This window comes from Marmota marmota, unplaced genomic scaffold, assembly GCF_001458135.2.
Source record: "Marmota marmota marmota unplaced genomic scaffold, marMar, whole genome shotgun sequence".
Classification (NCBI taxonomy): domain Eukaryota; kingdom Metazoa; phylum Chordata; class Mammalia; order Rodentia; family Sciuridae; genus Marmota; species Marmota marmota.
Genome location: NW_025999899.1, coordinates 697711 through 719243, shown reverse-complemented (window position 1 = coordinate 719243; position 21533 = coordinate 697711). Strand labels below are relative to the sequence as shown.

General features: G+C 40.9%; 1 protein-coding gene and 1 long non-coding RNA gene across 3 annotated transcripts in view; one reads left to right on the top strand and one right to left on the bottom strand.

Moving 5' to 3' along the window:
* The window catches only part of LOC107159419 (SLP adaptor and CSK interacting membrane protein), a 28819-nt gene extending 10794 nt beyond the window's left edge, over nt 1–18025 (top strand). For both annotated transcript variants that reach the window (XM_015506012.2, XM_048798369.1), the window contains 4 exons: nt 9021–9144; nt 11069–11135; nt 13298–13371; nt 15776–18025. In XM_015506012.2, the coding sequence (XP_015361498.1) occupies nt 9033–9144; nt 11069–11135; nt 13298–13371; nt 15776–15951 (429 nt within the window). In that variant the 5' untranslated portion in view covers nt 9021–9032 and the 3' untranslated portion in view covers nt 15952–18025. The remainder of the gene's footprint in view (nt 1–9020; nt 9145–11068; nt 11136–13297; nt 13372–15775) is intronic.
* LOC125615139 overlaps nt 1–21533 on the bottom strand; it is a 77645-nt gene that overhangs the window by 27937 nt on the left and 28175 nt on the right. The window lies entirely within an intron of this gene.

Genomic DNA, 21533 nt, shown 5'->3' with positions numbered 1-21533 from the left:
GTCTGACTAGCTCGAGAGACCTTCTCTTTTGCTTGATCTAAAATGTCTTTCTCCATGGTCTGAACCTCTAACAATTTACTTAACATCTTTTCGGTTTGTTTTTTACTAATTTCTAATCTACTATAAAGATAACGCAACCCAATAAGATAACACAAAACAAAACCGAAACTGAATGAAACAAAAACGGAATAAAAAATCGTTGTATCAATTTTCTCTTCCTCAGGGCCGACAAACTTCAAACCTTTAGTCAACCATTTTTTCCAGTTTGCCTGAGAAATTTCTAGGGATAGGCAGCTTGAAACAAAAACAAGATAAATCAAAACAATAACACATTGTTTTTTGAATTGGTCACCCATTCTTTCGCTCTTCCTCAGGGGCAAGCAATTTCACTTACCTCCAAGCTTCAGAAGTTCCCCGTACAAGCCGCCAGGGCATGTGGAGTAGTTAGAACTTATGATAAGTCGGCATATGAGTGTTATATTTCCAAAGTGCATTTTCATACTGAGTTTCTCATAATGTGCAACAAGAAGTCTCAGCTAGGACTGGGGATATAGCTTAGTGGTAGTATGCTTGCCTAACATGCATGAAGCCCTGAGTTCCATCCCCAGTACCGCAAGGGGTTGGGGGAAAGAAGTCACAGCTAAAGACTAAACGAAATCTTGCCAATATTGGAAATTCTTGAACCATGGTTCTGCTTTCAGTTCTATTATGAAAAGAAAGAATTTATCACCTTCATGTCAGGGTGGCAAAGTACAAATTTGGTGTCAGACCAGACTGAAATGGAATGTCAGGAAGTCAATTAGACTGTGTAAACCTTAGCAAATCTCTTAACCTCTCTGAGTTCTATTTCTTCATTTGTAAAATGGAAGTACAGCTAGTACTCCATGTTGATGGGTTCCATACTCACAGATTCAACCAACAGAAGATTGAAAATATATTTTAAAAAAATATTGTGTCTGTCTGCCTGCCTGCCTGCCTGCCTGCCAGGAGTGGTGGCACATGCCTATAATAACAGGTATCCTTAAGGCTAAGGCAGAAGGATTGCAAGTTTGAGACCAGCCTCAGCAACTTAGTGAGGCCCTAAGCAACTCAGTGAGACCCTATCTCTAAATAAAATATTTTTTTAAAAAGGGGGTTGGGGATGTTGCTCAGAGGTTAAGCACCCTGGATTCAGTCCCTGGCACGTAGATAAATAAATAATAAAAAGGATCGGGGGTATATCTTAGTGATAGAGCACCCCTGGGTTCAATCCTCATACCAGGAAAAAAAAAGTTGTATCTGAACTGAACACACACAGACTTTTTTCCTTGTCATTATTCCCTAAACAATACAGTGCAACAGCCATTGATGTAGCATATTCACTGTACTGGGTAATATAAGAAATCAAGAGGTGATTTGAAGTACCATATATGGGTGGATATACATAGGTTATGTGCAAATACTATATCATTTTATATAAAGGACTTGAGCTTAAACAGATTTTGGTATCCAAGGAGAGTCATGGAACTAATCCTCCTTCTACCACATGCCTCGGACTGTAGTAATAACCCCTTCCTTGGGACCTTACAATAAAGTTTTAAGCAATAACATGTATATCAGAAGTTCTCAACCTTGGCCTCATATTAGAATCATCTGGAGAACTTTATAAAAACAACCAAATTCCTATAGGCAGGACCTACTCCAGCTCAATTTCATCAGAATCTATGGTGTTTTGTATATAGGCATTTTTGGGGGGTGGTACTATGGACAGAACCCAGGGGTGTTTGGCCACTGAGCTCCATCCTCAGCCCTTTTAATTTTTTATTTTGAGACAGGGTCTTGCTAAGTTGCTTAGGGACTCACTAGGTTGCTGAGGCTGGTATTGAACTTGATTCTTCTGAGTTGTTGTGATTATAGGCATGTACCACTGTCTCAAGTTGTGGACATCAGCAATTTTTAAGGCCCTCCAATATTCAGGGATGAGGACTTCTGGTAGACCTTAAATTCTTAGTCCACCAACTGTTTCAAAGTCTACAGGAAACGAGGTCAGACCCTGTCCTTCCAGGTCAGCAGCTGGGACCCCTACACCTGCACTTCCACACTCAAGCCCTCCCCATTCCCTGAGACTAGCACTGATCTATGGATGAGGGGTGGGACCAGGTCTGCTCTCCTATTAGATTCCACTGTCAGCCTAGACTAGATCTTGGTCGCATATTCTTTGGTTCCCAGGGCCCTGTTTTATCTTTAAACCAGAGTCCTGCCTTGAAAACCCTCCTATCTTCTGAGCCTCTTTTAAAAAAAATTTTTTTTCCCTCTCAAGTGACAGCCTTGCCCCTATGTCCACCTTGTGGCAGGACTCTGCTGCTTCCTGACTGGGCCAGCAATTCACCACGAGCTGAGCTTCTGGTCAAAGACGGCAGATCATCATTACTTTTCTTCCCCCCTTATTTTCCTGAGACATCACTCAGATGGCAAAAAAGAAAGGAGAAAAAAACCTTTTTAAATGTATAAACTCATGGAATTACTTTAACTGAAGAGTGTCATCCCATTGAGGTATGAGCATGAAGCATTTGTGTCTGGACCTCTTCCTCCCTCAGTATTTCCACATTCTAATCCCTGGAACTTATGACAGTGTCAGATTTCATGTTAAAGGAGAATTAAGGTAGAAGACAGAATTAGGTTGCTAATAGCTGACTTTGAGATGGGGAAATAGACTGGGTGCACCCAAAATAACCACAAGAGCCTTTTTACATGGGAGAATAGAAGAAGATGTGCCTTTGGAAGAATGATCAGAGAGATGGGGACCCTGTTGGCTCTGAAGATATGGGAGAAGACCATGAGTCAAGGAAAGTGAGTGGCTTCTAAAGCCATAGATTCTCCAGAAGGGACATAGTCCTTTCAACTTTAATTTTAGCCCTATAAGTGAGTCTTATGTGGACTTCTAACCTCCAGAATGGTTAAGATCATTTTTTTTTTTTTAGAGGCAGGGCCTGTCTATGTTGCCCAGGCTGGTCCTATATCTCTCTCTGCACTTAAGTGATCCTCCTGCCTCAGCCCCCTGAGTAGGTGGATAACAGGCATGCACCACCACACCAGGAATGAATAATAAATTTGTGTTGTTTTGCACCAGTAATTTGATAGAGCAGTCCTAGGAAATGAACACAGCTTTATTCTGACAACTGTTGCTGCCTGGGCTCCTGCTTATCACCATGGGGCATGGCCTCCCCATAAAAACATTTCAGTTCAATTTCAAAACTTTTAAGCCAGACGTGATGGTATACACCTGTAATCCCAGCAACTTATAAGGCTGAGGCAGGAGGATCTCAAGTTCGAGGCTAGCCTCAGCAACTTGGTGAGACCCTCAGCAACTTAGTGAGACCCTGTCTCAAAATTAAAAAATAAAAGTGCTGGGGATGTGGCTCTGTGATTAAGGACCCCTGGGTTCAATTCCCAGTACCAAAAAAAAAAAAAAAGAACAGAAAGAAAAAAAAAGAAAAACTATTTTAGTTACTTTTGATTATTAAGCAGACTCATTTTAGCTTTTTAAAATTTAGCTATACTCATTTTGAAACCTTATATTAGACTCAGAGCTCATCCTTCGTCCTGGTGAGAGGAGTATTGACAGGGTAGAGAATTCTCAGTTCCCTTAACACCCCCTTCCCTAAACTTACCTCCCAGCATTGGATTGAGGGAGAAAGAGAGGACAAGCAATTGTCCATGGGAAATATCCCATCAGTGGGCCATAACTACTGATGAAGTTTGTGGTGGTGGCATTAGGACTTCTAGCTAGCCCAGTAATAAGGGCCTCAACCCCTGGCCTTGAGAGTCTTTTGTGGTCCCCCAAGAGCTGTAGCTCTTGGGCTGATTCTCAGCATCCTCTCATGCAAGCATTTCTCTGCCCCATGCTTCAGTAGCTCTCAGTTGTCCTGCACCCCACAATCTTATCTACCCCTCTGTGGTCCCAACTTCAGGCCTGAACTTGATCATGTAGACACTGCCCATTGCCTATTCCCTGTATTCTCTCACCATCTCTCCCTGGAGCTCCTCTACCCTGTCTGAAAGCACCTTCACCATTAAACTAGGCTGACCGATCTAGGGAATATCCAAGTGGGAGTGGGATGTGATTCTCTTAGGCCTCTTTCACAACTGTGCTCTTTCAAAAGACAGCTTCTCCTCAGTTCTATTGAAAAAATACCTCCTATTGGTCTATGGGGAAGGGTGACTTGCAATGCTATTTCTCTGGTCTTAGAAAGTGGGGAACTTGAGACTTTTATTTTTCATTGTGGGCTCTGGCCATTCACTTAGGAGGATCTTCTGTGGTCCCTCACACCACCATGACACTGCCACAGTGATGCCCCTTCTACAGCAAGATGTCTGGAACCCTTTTTGGCCTTTCCTTGATGATTTCAGGATATCATTATCAATATCAACAGAGGAACGTCCCATGACATGGACAGAAAACATTTTGGCCTTCCTGGGTCACTTGGGCAGTTCACTTCCCTCTGTTCTTAGCTCCCCATCTGGGGAACAGGGTAGTGGTTGAGAATGAAATGAGGTGAGAGGTGGAACTGTACTTGGCAGACTGCTCAGTCTGCACTAAACATGCTCAAAATATCTGATGGCAAATCAAATCAGTTTTATTAGTAAAAAAAAACAACAACAAGAAATCAGAAATAAAAATACTTATCCCTCTGAGAAGTTCTAAAGTGACCCACTGTTTCACTTTCAATAACATCATTCTACTTCTTATTTCTTTCCCAGGAACCAGATGAGAATGAAATTTCTTTGACCTTGAAACTTGAACAATGGCTTTTCACAAAAACTGAATACACTACATGGTCAGTTTTATTAAAGTGAATGCAAATAGTTTAAAAATCAAGTAACACAGAGGGTTTACAGTGAAGAGCTGTGGCCCTCATTTTCCTACCTTTCCTTCCACCCCGTCCTCTGACACAATGACTTTTAACCCTCAAGTCCTGGTATCAATTTCTGTAGTTCTAAAGATCAGGTTTGTGTTGCTTTGTGGAGAAATTCTTCCAGAGTAAAACAAAAAGAAAAAAAAAAAAGAAGAAGAAGAAGAAGAAGAAGAAAATATGAGAGGAAAGATAGATGAAGAACAGGGAGACAAACATCTGAATAAGAAGGAAAAAAAAACTGACAAAATGAAGAGAAGCCACAGATTCATGGTTACATTGAGTGCATCCAATGTATTTCCCCATCTCAAAGTCAGCCGATTAGCAACTTCTGTCTACTCTGCTGCCTATCTCTATCTACCTATCTATTTATCTATATCTTTACCCAAGGGTAAAGGTGACATTTCTATTTACACTTGTTAAGCAAAGAGGCTGCTTTCTGATATATGGCCCCCTTTTTTTTCAGCATTTTAAAAAAATGCAAGTTTATTATGGTAGTTTCTGTGTCAAGGTTATGATCTAGCTTTAGGTCCAAGGTCCTCTTACAGGCTCACTAATTGTTAGCAGAATTCAAAAACTGAATTCTCTTTTCTGGCTTTCAGAAGACAGCTTTCAGCTCCTACAAGCTGTCCCTCAAGTTATTGCCACATGGATCATAACCCAGGCAATAGTCATGGTATTTACTTCTGAAAAGCCAGCAGGACAATCTCCGTCGTGTCTCTCTCACTTCTGACTGTGACTTCTTGATATTCTTGTCCCAACCTCTTTTTATACAGTTCTACTCAGATCTTCTTTCCTTTCATCTTCCTGTCCCCCCCTACACTTCCTTTTGACTGTTACAGTATCTACTAAATCACAGTGAGTTTAAGATAGATAAATCGTCACTTATCTATGACTTAACAGAGTTGTTTTGACTGGCTGGTTAGATGGCTCTTTCTTTTTTTTATAAGCACTCTACTGACTAAGCTATATTCTCAGCCCTGATCTGTAATCTTTTTTTAAATTTTTTATTTATTTTTTAGTTTTCAGCAGACACAACATCTTTGTTTGTATGTGGTGCTGAGGATCGAACCCGGGCCGCATGCATGCCAGGCGAGCACACTACTGCTTGAGACACATCCCCAGCCCCTAGATGGCTTTTTCTTTTTTTTTTTTTTTTAATATTTATTTATTTTTTAGTTCTTGGTGGACACAACATCTTTGTATGTGGTGCTGAGGATCGAACCTGGGCCGCACGCATGCCAGGCGAGCGCGCTACCGATTGAGCCACATCTCCAGCCCCAGATGGCTTTTTCTTAAGTCCAGTGAAAATAAATTTCACAGCCCCTTACTGCAAGCCATTCCCAGTCCCCATTTGCTTTTCTTTTCCCCTTGATTCTTCTTTCTCTACTGCTCTCTTTTGGACACCCTGAAATAAATGAACTGTGACAAAAAAAAAAAAAAAAAAAACCTCTTCTGCGTACATACTGAGGGGTGGAGTTTTCCTAAGTAGCTGACACTTAAAAATAAATCCCCAGTAGACAAAGGGGACTGAAGGAAAAAGAGGGGGAATGTGAATGGGAAAGACAGTAGAATTGAACATAACTTTCCTGTGTTCATATATGAATACATGACTAGTGTAACTCCACATCATGTACAACCACAAGAATGGGAAGTTATACTCCATGTATGTATGAGATGTCAAAATACATTCGACTGTCATGTATAACTAAAAAAGAACAAATTTTAAAAAGAGAAACCCCTTCATGAAGGGAATTCTTTCAAATAGCATTTGGCCTTTACCTAAAGTTGCAATAAATCACACCTAGAAAAATGCATCTTTATTTCAAGAGTAATTTCCCATTATTTAAGTGTAATTTTCCATTATTTTAACCTGTTGTACATTCCAGAATTTAAAATGTAAGGTATACAAATTTCTGGCATGGGGGAAGCAAAATGTGATCTGTTTGGTCTTATATATCAATATTTCTCTTAAAATGTTTAAGTATATATAGACGATTGTCTTTTTAAAATTATAGTGTACTTTAAAATACCAAAAACTATGTCAAACAATAAAAGTTCAATGCAAAAGTTGAAGAAAAAAAAGAAGAAATCCACAGTACATCTACCAATATGGATAAATCACAAAAGTCACATAGAGTAAAAAAGTAAACTGCAGAGTGATGTATATAGAAAAACACTAGTTATAAGTTACTGTATTTTACCACATGTTAAGTGTATCAGTAGCCAAAGAACATTGTACTTGTCCAAGTCAAAACTTGGAATAAAGAAATTAAATTTGAAACTGAAAATCCGAGTTATGATACATCAGTTTAACCAATAAAGACACTATGCTGTTAATACAAACATATTATTAAATTTTCATCCAGATTAGGTCTTACTTAGTAGTAATAATGGCTTTACAGCAGCCTGATACTGCCCTGTTTCTCTATCACCTACCTAGATGCCTTTTCACATAATTAATATTACTCAAAACCATGCAGCTGAAATGGCACTGTACGAATATCCGTTGGCTAAATGGAGACCCAGGAAGTTCTTGTGTAACCAGGATGAGAGTATATCTTTTAGGATCCCTGGAGGATCACTTTTACTCTGATACCCAAATGAACTGGCGAAGTGTTCACTCCATGGATGAAGGGAACACTCTCTCTCCCCTAAGAATTCCTTGAATTCCTGGGGACTATTCCAAATAGTTCATCCTGCAGCCTGCTCCCCATTGTCACTTGAAGCAGGAAGCTGTAATTCTCTCTTCTTGCGGGTATGTCCCGCCCCGCCACCCCCACCCCCACCCCCACCCCCGCTTGGAAAACCGCTGCCTAAATGTCATTCCTGACCTGCCCCCACAGGTTCTGCTCATACAAGCTTTTGTACATTCTACAATTTTATTAAAGGTGTGCTGATAACAGAATATTACAACACAGTGTAACACAGACAGACGTTTACAGTTGAATATTACATGTAAATACTCATAAATGCACTGGTTATTTTCTGCTATGGGGACTTTCTAATTAAGCTCTGACTTTGGCCTCTCCTTCTGCTGCTAACCTGTTCCAAGTCTCTCCTCCTCTCTAGTCTGCTACCTTCAGACCCCAAATTCTTGTTACTTTTCTTATGCTAACTCAAGCTTGTTCTACATCTTCAGCTTTGCCCTCCTAACCATGCCTCACTCAAAGAGACTCATTCTGTTGCTGTAAGAGAACACCTAAGACTGGTAAGTTCTAAAGAAAAGAGGTTTATTTTGGCTCAGTGATCTGGAGGCTGAGAAATCCAAGGTCAGATGGCTGCATCTGGTGAGGGCCTTGTGGAGATTTAACTCAAGGCAGAAAGGGAATTAGGCACATACAGAAGAGAAGCAAGTCTTGCTGTAACCTAGTTTTGCAATCAAAAGAGCTCACTCACATGAGATGGCATTAATCCCTTCATGAGGGTGGATTCCTTATGACCCAAATGCCTTTTGAAAGTCCCATCATCTCTCAACACACTTGTCACTTTAGGCACCAAGCTGCAATATGAGTTTTGGTGGGGAAAACACGTATTCAAACTATAGCATCCATCAAGGTATTTTTTTCTAATCCACACCTCAAAAAAAAATAAAAAGCCTCAGAATTCTTTTTCCCCTGTTATGAATTATATCTTATCTTTATGATACAAAAAAGAACTATAGTCAATAATTTCTTTAAATGGCACTTTTCCCCTTCTGCTGCATTTTCTTATATCTGCAATATAAGAAACAAAATTGATGATGTCTACTGTTTCTAGAGTACCTAGCAGATTCATATCTTGTCTATAATCCTCACAAAGCCCTGTAAAGTAGTAGGTGGTGTCTGTTTCTCTATCCCTGCCTAGATGCCTTTTCACATAATTAATATTCTCAAAACCATACATCTGAAATGGCACCGTTTGAATATGCATGAGTGAGTTTCCATATTACAGACGGAGACACTGAGGCTCACAGAAGGTTAAATGACTTGCCTACTTGCTGATCTGTAGGGTTTGACTGTGAACCACTGGCTATTTTATTCCTAAGCAAATGCCTGCCTCTCTACACAGCACGGAAGACAACAGCCCCCACCACCACTCCAGGATGCCTTTCATTCATGTGTTATTCTCTATCTGCATTCTTCTTAGGATTCCACTGCAATGTCTTTGTGGATCAACTATTTCTGGATCATCTTGGCTGTGGCCATCATTGTCGTCTCCTTGGTCCTAGGCCTCGTCCTATACTTTATCTGTCGGCGCCAGCTCAGACAAGGTAACAGTCATCTCATCTGGGCAGGTGGATGGATGTCAGGACATTAGAGCTCCTTTCGGGCAGGAAGATGAGTCCTGGGCCTTATGGGCTGAATTTTAAATTAAGGGTCATGCTTTCTGGGTTTGAGTCCTACTCCTGCCACTAACTTATGTTCCCAAGGCCTCAATTTCCCCATATGCATAGTGAAAGGGGGAGGTTAACTAATCTCCAGGGACCCTTCCAGCCCGGAGGGTTTGGATGGAAGCAGAATTTGTTTCAAGGCACAATATGCTCAAAAGCTTTGTCTTTGAAGTGTGACTATTGATTACAGCATCTTGTGTCTGGAGCTTAAAAGAAAATACACATATACAAAATATCAAAAACTATGTTTGGGAATGAAATACAAACTTGACCCATGACCAACATGTTTGGCAACCCTGATTGCCTTCTACAAGACCATACTCTTGAACTTTCTGGTATTTGGTATTATCTCCTCCTTGACCAAAGGATTTGGACAACCACACACACACACACACACACACACACACACACACGACTGCTTAAAGATTAACACTAACTTTAGATTATCTACAATTAAGTTTTCAACTTTGCCTTTCTTCTCCAAAGTATGGTGTGTTTTCTTGAGAGTTTATCCCTTTAAAAAAATGACCTAAACCAGTAGTATATAGAGGATGGTAAACATACTGAGAGGTACAGCCACCTTCCCCTGGGGCACCCTGGGTAGACATCCCTCAGTAAACAGGACACTACCCTCCTGGGCATCTAGACACAACCTCAAATTCTGGTTCAACCCAGTGCTGAAAAGTCGAGATTATATAAGAAGTGAAATTTTTTTGTTATTCTTCTCAATCTCTTTTTAGAAATAAGAAGATTAAATTTCAGAGGGAGACAGAGCCTTAATAGAGGTGCCATAGGAATTGGTGGCAGAGTTGGGACTAGAACTCAGATGTGCTGGGCTTATAGTTCAATGCTCTTTCTCCTCTACCTCTTAACATAATTAATTTTTTAATACAAAAATTGTCTCCTGGGATAGGGATATAGCTTAGAGGTAGAGCATTTGCCTAGCATGTGTAAGGCCCTGGATTTGATCCTCATTACTGGAAAAAAAAAAAGTACATTCTGGGCCCCTGTAATCCTCTATCCATTTACCTTCTTAAAACGTTTCATTTTCAGTTATGGACCAAAGTATGACCCTAAACAAAACTTTCCTATTGGGCTGGGGTTGTGGTTCAGCAGTACAGTGCTTGCCTCACACATGTGAGGCACTGGATTCAATCCTAAGCACTGTATAAAATAAATAAATAAACAAAATAAAGGTATTGTGTCCATCTACAACTAAAAAATAGATTTTAAAAAAACTTACCTATTCTCTTTTATCTTAAACTACTTATACTAACAAGTAAGTTATAATTAATATGTCTAACACTTCACAATTTACAAACCAGTTTTCCCATTCATTTTCTCATCTCTTCCCAACTACTTTTGGTTGCTCATATGACCTGCATTTCTGAGTGCCAACCAAGTATCAGGCATAATACCAGGCAATGAAGAAACACAGCCTATGTGGTTGTTGTCCTCACTGGGTTAGCTCCCGCCTCTGTGGTCAGATGGCCTGGGGTCAAATTGCAGCTCTATCAAGCTGGGTTCAGTGGTGCATGCCTGTGATCCCAGCTGCTTGGGAGGCTGAGGCAAGAGGATCAGAAATTCAAGGACAGCCTAGGCAATATATCATCACCCCATGTCAAATAAACAAATTCTAGCTCTATCACCTAGTACCTTTGTATTCCTAAGTCTATTTGTATTCCCTCTTGACAGTTCTTCTTCCAAATGTTCTGGACCCACTTGGTCTCTGAGGACTTCTAAACTCTAGAATCACAACTTTAGCGAATTCATCCCAAATCATTTTGGTTTTCCCCCACCTTAGGCAAGAAATGGAAAATTTCCAAGTCCATGAAACAAATCCATGGAGATGAAGAAGAGAAGATGTATGAGTAAGTGTGTGTGGGGGGGGGCGGGAATCCTGCTTCTTAATTTTGAGAATCACCTGTTCACTTCTAACCTTTCCCCTCCACCACTGTTCTGGTATGACTGAGACATCCACTTTTCCTGTGGAGTTAGCAAAACATTGTTGTGTGCCAATGCTCCCACTTTAAGGAAAAGGCACTATCTGGCACCCTGTTCTCCAAGGCTTCCCTTCTTGAGTCTATTTTGACAGATGTTGCACGTTGGGCTGTGTGCTCTAGGCCTACCACCTGCTCTACATCTCTTCTTTAGATGCTTCTTTGTTTTACTTTTGTTGTATGTGATGTGTTTGGGGATCTATGAGTGGTATCTGTGTAAGTGGCCCCCAAGGCCACCCTTAGGCTTGATAATTCACTAGAAGGACTCCTGGGATCCAGAAGTGATGACACTCAACATTACAGTTTAATCCAGCAAAAGTATACAGCAAAGAAAAAAGACACATGGAGTGGCATCTACTACATACAAACCTCCAGTTGTCCTCCCCCAGTGGTCTTAAGGATCCCCTTAATTCTCCCAGCAATGATATGCAATGACACATTTGAAGTATCTCCAAACAGAGACACTCTCCTGAGCCTTGCTGTTCAGGGTTCACTGGGGACTAGTTAAGTAGGCATAGATTGCCCACATGACTGACCTAGTTAGCAACTCAATCTCCAGAGCCTCCAGGAGTCAAATTGACACAGCATGGTCCAGGGTCCCAGGCAAACAAAAACATTCACCATGTATCATGTCATGAGCATAAACTATCTGTCAGGACATTCCAAGAGCTGGAAGCTGTGATCTCCCAGAAGCCAGTCAAGAAGAGCTCTTTCTTTGCCTTATATGCACTATTTAAAACAAAATCTATGCTCTTCTAAAAGGCTTTGGTTGGTGCTCAGGGTGCACGGCACATAAAACCCCTACCCAACCCATTCTGATCCCCTTGAGAAGTAAGACAAGGTAGCTAGATGACCAAAATATCACTTTTTATTAAGAATAAAACTGGTACTGCAGTTAAGACTTCTTACCAAAGTATAACATGAATACAGAAAGATGCATAGAGTAAGTACACAACTCAGTGAATTTCCCCAAACTGAGCAGACCCAGGTAATCAGCACCCAGTTCAAGCTAAAATATTACCAGCACCTCAGATACTTGCCTTATACCACCCTCTGCCATGAAAACCCAAAGGTACCTACTACCTGGAATAGAGTATTCCATTGTGGGAGTAGACCATGATTGACTTATCCATTCTATTGCTGAGGGACATTTGGGTAGTGTGATGGTTAATTTGATATGTCTCTTTCTCTAGAGAACCCAGGTTAATATAGGTCATATCCAGTTTGGGCCTTATGTTGATCAGTTTTCCATTACTAGAACAAATACTTGAGACAATCATCTTATAAAGAGAAAAGGTTTATTTTGGTTCACAGTTTTGAAGGTCCTAATCCATGACTGTTTGGCCCCAATGCTTTTGGGCCACCACAAAAGCATTGGGGCCAAAATGGAGAGTACACGGTAGAGCAAAACCACTTGCCTCATAGCCAGGTAAAAGAAAGAAAGAAAGAGAATTGCGGGAAGGGAGGGAGGGAAGAAAGAGGAAGAGACCAGAACATTTCTACTATCTCCCAATGGCACCAAGCTGGGGACAAAGACTTTAATGCATGGGCCTCTGAGGGACATTCAGTAGGGCTGTTATGAATAGCGCTGCCATGAACATTTTAGTACAGGTCTTTTGGTGAACATATGCAAACATTTTGGTAAGCTATAGACTTGGTGGTAGAATTGCTGTCTTGGGTTGTGTGTACATTCAGCTTCAAGAGAACATATGTTTTGCAAATAAAAATACACCCGATGCATACCACCCTCTCCTAATTCAGTTCAGGTGAACACAGGAGATTGCACTTTACACACTAAGTTATAAAGCTTTAACTCTCTGCCCTCAATTTCAGCCATTCACTGGGCCAGAGGAAATGGTTTCTTTACGGTGGTAGTTGCAAATAGGATGTAGGACCTCGAAAGGAAAGAAAATGCTTCCAATTTGTAGGGATTAAGATTTGAATGTTCAACCCATTCATTTTCCTTGATGCTTTCTTATAAATACATAGGCATGATCCAAACCAAGTACTGATTCCTCTTTCTCTCTTTCCAGGAATGTTATTAACCAATCACCAGATCAGTTACCCCCTCTGCCACCCAGAGATTTGCATTTTCTAGGAGATTCTTGTAAGTACATTTTGCTGGTAACAGTTTCATTCAAGGTAGGATAGAAAATTTATCTAGATGACTTGATCATGTCAAACTGCCATAACAAAAATACCATAGGCTAAGTGGCTTAAACAAGAGAAAAATTATTTGCCCACAGTTCTGGATGCTGGAAGTCTGAGAACAGGGTGCTGGCTGAATTGGTTCCTGATAAGGATTTCTTCTCTGTTTGCAGACTGCTGCTTTCTTACTATATTCTCACATGGGCTTTCCTCAGGGTATTTGAACTGGGGAAGAAAGCAAGAGAGCCAGCTCTTTGGTGTGTCTTCTTATAAAGATATAAATGCTTTTGGATTTATATCTTATGACCAAATAGAGCCACACTGTGGGGTTAGGGCTTCAGCATATGAATTCTGGAGGAACACAAATACGTAGTCCATACAATAGGACTGGCAGATGAAGCGTCCTGTTTAAAAATGACAAACAAGTTTCAACAAGGTCAGAAATGCCAGATTTAGTGGCACATGCCTATAATCCCAGCAGCTCAAGAGTCTGAGGCAAGAGAATGGCAAATTTGAGGCCAATCTGGACAATTTAATGAGACCCTGTCTCAAAAAATAAAAAGGACTGGGAATGTAGCTCAATCCCTAGCCAAAAAAGGTGTGTGTGGGCAGAGAGTGGCGGGGCCAGAATAAATACCAATGTTCCTGATACTCTAATGTGAATGTATAAATTCATGTTCAAATCCCAGCTTAGAACATGAGTAAAAAGGAACTTAGATTATCACTATTCTTTTTTATTGTTTTTATTTTTTTGGTATTGAAGACTGAACCCAGGGGCACTTTACCACTGAATTACATCCCTAGTCTTTTTTATTTTTTGTTTTGAGACAAGTTCTCACTAAGTTGCTTAAGGCTTTACTAAGTGGCTGAGGCTGACCTCAAACTTGTGATCCTCCCAGCCTCCAGAGTTGCTGGAACTACAGGAATGTGCCACTGTGCCCAGCAGCTGTCAACTATTCCCATCAGATAAACGCACCTTGTCCCCTGACTGGAATGTTCTCCTTCAGCTCTTTGCATAACTGGCTTTTCCTGGTTTTTCTGGTGTCACCTGACAACCCTATCAAAGTACTTCTGCCACTTTTCCTTTATGAAACTTATAGCAGTTATCCAAAATCGTCTTGAGTTATCGTTAGTTTATTATCTATTTCCCCCACCAGAATATAAACTTGAGGAAAATAGGAGCCTTTCTTGTCTTGTTTACCACTGTTCATACACCACCTGGAATAGTGTCCTGAGCTTAAGAGATACTTAATAAAAAATGTTTTAACTGAATGGACAAATAATAATATTAGCTAATATTTATTGAGCATGCTTTGTGTGGCAGCCCCACTTCTAGCCATGACCTCATTTAATCCTTATAACAACTCTATCTGTCATTTCCCTTTGACAGATGAGAACACTGAGGCATGGGGAACTTAGGTGACTTACCTGTGGTCACAAAGCTAGATAAGTACTAGCATCTGAACATGAACTCAGATCTCTAACTGCTGAGTTCTACAAGAAATGAAATAGGAAAAGACGAGATTGCCATAGAGGCAATTCCTATCCGCATCACAGGTAGAGCTGAGTTGTTTCATTGTTATATTAGTCCATTTTTCACTACTCCTACAAAATACCCGAGGCAAGGGGTAACTTACCCCCAAAACAAAAAAGTTTATTTAGCTCACAGTTTGGGAGGCTGAAAATCTAAACAGCATGGCACCAACTCTGGGGAAGGTGTTCCTAGCTATATATCACATCTTGGCAGATGGCATCATGGTGGGAGGGCGTGTGACAGTAAGAGATCACATGGGGAAGCAGGAAGCCAGAGAAGGGACCAATAACAATCTCTCCCTAGGTCCCATTACTTAAAAGCTTCACCACCTCTTAATGTTGCTATGGAGCCATTCTACACTAATTCCAGCTTTTGAAAACACCACTGTTTTCTTCCTCCTTAGCAGAGAAGTTTGTACATGAGCAATTCAGATAGTCCTAGGAAACAGTGTAAGTCACTGGAAGGGAAGCACCATCAAGGAAATAATGGTTTGTTTCACTTCCTAGTGAGAATGAGAATCTGTAGACACAGTGGATTCAACTGGCTGTCAGCTCCGCTCTGCTTTCCTAAGCATTTGCCTCACGGTGCACAAACAGTGCAGACTTAGTCAGAGACGTGAGAGTCAGGATGTCTGATCAATATTTGTCATTCACTCACATGGGTGATCCTGAGACCTGTGTCACATCTGAGTTTCCTCTGACAAATGGGGGAATCTGGTCCACCAGGAAGTGAGATCACCAAAACCCATAGAAACCATGCTGAGCCACTTAAATAAAAATACATCAATACACAATAGCTTTGCATGTAACGACTTTTTTGTGTATTTTAGCCCTACAGGAAATCCCAGCTCAGTCACCACCTATGTATTCATCGGTGAATAAAGTTAGAAACAAGAAGCTTGTTTCCAGCCTGGGCTACATTGAGCCTGAAGATGACTATGATGATGTTGAAATACCTGCAAATACGGAAAGCCATCATTTTAAAACAACCATGTCTTCTTTTTGACAAGAGGAAGAGGGTTCACACAGATTATTTTAAAATGATCAAGAATGGTTGAACTTGAATAGGTCCCTGGGTCCTGAAAGCCAGTTGTTATTTAATGAAGCTCTGTAAGAAAAGCACTTCCTGAACCTTAGATGAAGCTGCCTCAGAGATTGGATATAGTAGCCAGAGGAAAGACACGATGCTTGGTCCTGAGAATCAAGAGAGGTCAGCCTTTGTGCTTCTGTCGGGGAAGTATTCATGGGGTACACCACTGGGCTCCAAGCTCACACCTCTGACGAATGTCTCATTTCTCAACATTCTCCTTTTGTTCTCTTGATTTATGCAGTTCTCAGTGATTTTATGTCTTGGTATTTGATGTACAGAGTTTCCCAGGCTCCAATCCCCAGGTAGGCCCTCGCAAAGCATGCAGGTATTCCTTCCGCCCCACCCACCCTGCACTGAGAAGCTGTGGGTGGTTGTTACAGCCAAGCACCCTTGTTCAGAAGTCACCGCTTCACACTTTACAAATTTTACAGTGCAGAAAGTGCACTGTATTCTTGAGCAACCTCACCATCTATACACACCGCACCCCAAGCCCCCATGTCTTTATATGATTTAGGGCACTGACCATAGAGAATCAAGTTCTTACCTAGGTTTTCTCCTGTGCTCACAGGTAGCCTTAGAACAATCAACCAAAGACAGAAGCTATCTTCTCATTTACACCTAGAGGTGTCATTTTGCAACAGGTGTGCTGAGGGTACTACAGGAAAAGTAGGTCCTAGCAAGAAAAATCATGGGTCAGCATCATGCTGAGGATAGAAACCAGTGCCTCATATATGCCTAGGCAAGCCTTCTACGACTAAGCCACAACAGCAGCCCCAGTTTTCTTTATAATAATTGCAGTCTATCTCTAAGAAACAAACAAACCAAAAAAAAAAAAACAAAAACCTGTTTTCAGGAAATGCATTGGTATTACCAGTAACAAATTTTATAAATCCTATGTATGGGTTATGATGCTTGAGGCCACAAGAAACTATCCAACTAAAAATAAATTCTTACAAACAAGAAGTCTAGAGAAGAGCACTCCAGAATTCAGCGGTACCATGACTTAAGCATATGGGCTGACTTTGACTCTCGTAGCTTTCTCCTTTAACTTTATCCAGATTTCAATTATGTGAATTTTGGGGGAAGAAACATAAGCATATTTTTCTGTCTTTCACCCCCCTCCCCAATTCATGTGGCAAAATAGCTACCATTGCTCTGAGCATGTCATTCTTACATGCTAACATCCAAAATTAGGAAAGAAAGATGTATTTCCTCCCATGTACATCTTTTTATTTAGAACAAAAACTTTTCCCAGGGCTGGGGTTATGGTAGAGCATTTGTCCAGCTTGTGTAAGGCACTGTGTTCAATTCTCAGCACCTCATATAAATAAAATAAAGGTCCATTGACAATTTAAAAAATTTAAAAAAAAACAACAAACAACCCTTTCCCAGAAGCACCCAGCAATGTTCCCTAATGTCTCATGGGCTTAGATTGGTCACATGACTGTGTCTTTGTCCATTTTATCTGCTTTAACAAAATACCTTAGACTGGGCAACAGAAACTTATTGTCCATAGTTCTGGAGGCCGGAGAGTCCAAGATCAGGCACCAATAGATTTGGTGTCTAGTTAGGACTGGTTCTCATCTTCAAAGATGGTGCCATCTCGCTGTATCCCACATTGTAGAAGAGACAGATCGCTTTCTGGGTTCTCTTTTATAGGGGCATTAATCCCATTCACAAGGACTCTGCCTTCACCATCTAATCACCTTCTAAAGACCCTACCTCTTAATTAATACCAATACCTTGGGGATCAGATTTCAATTATGTGAATTTTGGGTAAATTCAACATAAGCATATTTTTTTTGCCTCTGCCCCCCCATTCATGTCCTTCTCACATACAAAATATACTCATTTGATTTTTTCTTTCTTTCTTTTTTAATTTTTTAAATTTGTTTTAATTAGCTATACATGACAGTAAAAGGCACTTTGATACATCATATATAATGTAGTATAATTTCCTGACTGCATTATAAAGAATAAAAATACATGTTCAAGAGAATGGCCAAGTGAACATTTTTTTTTTTAAAGAGAGAGGGAGGGAGGGGGGAGAGAGAGAGAGAGAGAGAGAGAGAGAGAGAGAATTTTAATATTTATTTATTTATTTTTTTAGTTTTCGGTGGACACAACATCTTTGTATGTGGTGCTGAGGATCGAACCCAAGCCGCACACATGCCAGGCGAGCGCGCTACCGCTTGAGCCACATCCCCAGCCCCCAAGTGAACATTTGATAAGGAAATTAATAGGGACAGATGGAACTCATCAAGAGGATGGAAGAGTAACCCTGAAGGCATTTTGGAAATCTTTGAGGTTCTTCTGCCCTTCACGGGCTAGGGTGCCAGGGCCTTGATGAATGATTTCAAGGTGCTGCCTCCTATAACCTCCTCAGCTCCAAATCTCATTCTTGTGGCTACACATGATGTTAAATCCCACTGGTTGTAGAGTTCTATATGTGCACAAGGTAATGATGTCTGATTCATTCTACTATCCTTCCTACTCCCATACCCCGTCCCCTTCCCTCTTCACCCTTCATTCCCCTCTACCTAATCTAGCCCCGAAGTCTTAACTCATTCCAACTTCAACTTTAAATTCTTAGTCTAAGTATCTTCTATGTATCAACATGTGACAGAACTCCTTTAAAAATAAAAGCCCCGAGTTAGTTTTTGTCCCCAGATTCCTGGCAAGTTATTTTTCTCTCTGAACTTCCTTATGCTGAGAATGGAAACCGAGAAGCTACCACATGGCCTAAACAGGAATTGTGATATATTCTCTGGCTAGCACAGCCTACCTAAATCTACATATGTATATTCCTTGGTTTTTACTTTAAATATATTGTAACTGCTTTTATAGGACCAGCAGAGACAAATTAGCTGCTTCTCTCCAGTTTTGTCCAAACTCTATTAAACATTCATTTTTCCTTTTTATATCACTCACTTATTTCTTATGAGGGTGGACAACTGAATCCAGCCAGCTGAGATACAGACAGATTCTCTGGTTTGACTGCTGGTCAAACTTAATTTCTACTCATTCTAGATATGGGTAAAATTAAAGGTACAGATTCATCCTGAGCCTACTGCTTTCCAACTATGAGCCTATGAAATCAATTAAGTTATATGCTTCTAAAATACAACAGCAAGACAGGTGTACAATAGATATTTTCATTCCAAAATGGAGAAATAGGAAAGAAGGAAGGAAGGAAGGATAATAGATCCCACATAATCAAAAATTCAACAGGACAAAAACTTGAAATCTTAAGGCTCAAGAATAACCTTTGACTATGTCACACCTTCCAGACATGACTGAGTAAGGATTGGGCCCCCACGGCTCTCAGAAGCCTGGCCTCTCTGGCTGTGTTGGGTGCATTTCCCTCCGCAGTTTTCATAGGTTGAAGTCGGGCCTGCAGTTCTCTCAGGCTGGAATTGCTCTTTGGTGGCTCTATCATTCTGGGACCTTGGGGGTGGCCCTGTCGCTGCTGAGCACTGCTATACTAAGGGCTCCTGTAGTGTCTCAGCCTGGGGCATTCTCTGCCTGGATCTTAAGGCTATTCCTTAAAACTGAAATGGAAGTAGCCACACCCTAAAAGCTTGCTCACTTTCTGCACCTGTGGAGATAGCACTGTGCAGATGTCACCACACTGTACCATCTATACCTTCCAGAGGGGTGACCTAAGTTACTCCTGGGCCCACTGGAACCACAGCTGGGGTGGCCCAGGAGGCTGTAGGAGGTAGTGCCTTGAAACCATTCTGGCACTCTGGCCTGTGAAGGGCAGGGGAACCCCAAAGATCTCCAAAATGCCTTCAGGGTTATTCTTCCCTCCTCTTGATGAGTTCCATTTGTCCCTATTAATCTCCTTATCAAACGTTCACTTGGCCATTCTCTTGAACACGTATTTTTATTCTTTATAATACAGTCAGGCTGAGAATTTTCCAATTTTAAAATTTATTTTGCAGTACAGGGATTGAACTTCGGGGCATTTTACTCCTGAGCTGCTATGTCCACAGCTTTTTTTTTTTTTTTTTTTTTTTTGAGACAGGATCTCACTAATTGAACTTCCAGTCCCCCTGCCTCCACCTCTGAAGTCACTGGGGATTATAGGCATGTGCTACTACACCCAGTTCCAAATCTTTAAACTTCTGGTTCCCTTCTGATAATAAATCCTAATTTTAATTCATCTCTCTCTTTTCACATTTTACTACAAGCAGTAAGAGAAGCCAAGCCACACCTTCAACATTTTGCTTAGATTTCTTCCTCCAAATGAGCCAGTCAGGGGCAGAAAGGGGAAAATGCACTTGAGGGACTTTAATTTATAGCTTTTTAGCTATTAAAAGCATGGCACGTGCTTTTCCCCACTTTCTCACCTTAACCCATAGCTTGATATGTGCCTTTCTCCATCCTTTCACTCATTCACTCAGTCCCTGGACCTCAGAAACCAGGTCTATTATTAAGCAGGATGCCCTCACCATAACTCTCCACCTCTAAATAACACAAGGGGTAAAATTGTTGGGGAGCCATCAAAATGGCAAATTCCCAGGGCCTTTAACTTATTACTTGCATGATTTATGTTCTCTCCCTCTTCATAATGATATATTCTCTTAACAGCTGCAGCAGTGTATCCCTACCACAGAGCAAAGATGTTTCAGCAGGATGTTATGTCATAGAAGAGATGTGATATAATAGGACTTAAAAAGACTGCTTTTGCTAAAGCCATGGCTCTTGACCTAGGCTTGCAGATACTCTATGGATAACTGACAGCAGGGTAAAGCTTCACATCTCTGGCTTCATTTGGTATCTATCTTCTTTATTAAATTAAATGTGTGTCCTGCTCAGCTCTGCATAAAAGCATATTAATCATTTTAGGAGTGTTCATCTAAATATTAGTAATAAAAGGCTTATTAGCCCAAAATTTACCTAACTTGTCTTGTCCCCCTCCAAGACTGAGGTCAGATTTGCAGAGATTTGCAGTATCTTGTTTCAGATCCCTGGAGTGGCATCTAGAAGTCTCCAGTCTTAATCCTACACCTTCCAGGAACAGCTCCCTAAGCAGGAGCAATCATCTCACAGAAACTGGATTATCCCCTTCCAGGATCATATGTTTAATAGGTAAACACCCTGTATCCTGAGAAGCCCAATCAAGCAATAAAGACTTCTCCAAAGTCAACTCACAGAATCAGGGCCAAAAGAATGCTCAATCACAGTATATCCAAGACAGCTCACCTATGCATACCTCCCTCATATCCCACCCCAATTCTTCCTCTAGTTAAATCTAAAGCTCCTGTTAACAACCCAAAGTGAGATGTCGGATTTCATTTGGCCTTCCCAATATGGACATACTGATTAAAGTTTCCTCTCACCATGACCTTTTCTGATGGTTTTTGGGCTGAGTGGGCAGACCTGGCATAGTGGGACTATGCAAGTCAGGCTTGACTCCCATAACAGCGCCAAGCTGACCAGCTGATTACCCCTCTCCCAAGGCTGAATTGCTCATCAGGAAAAGAAACACA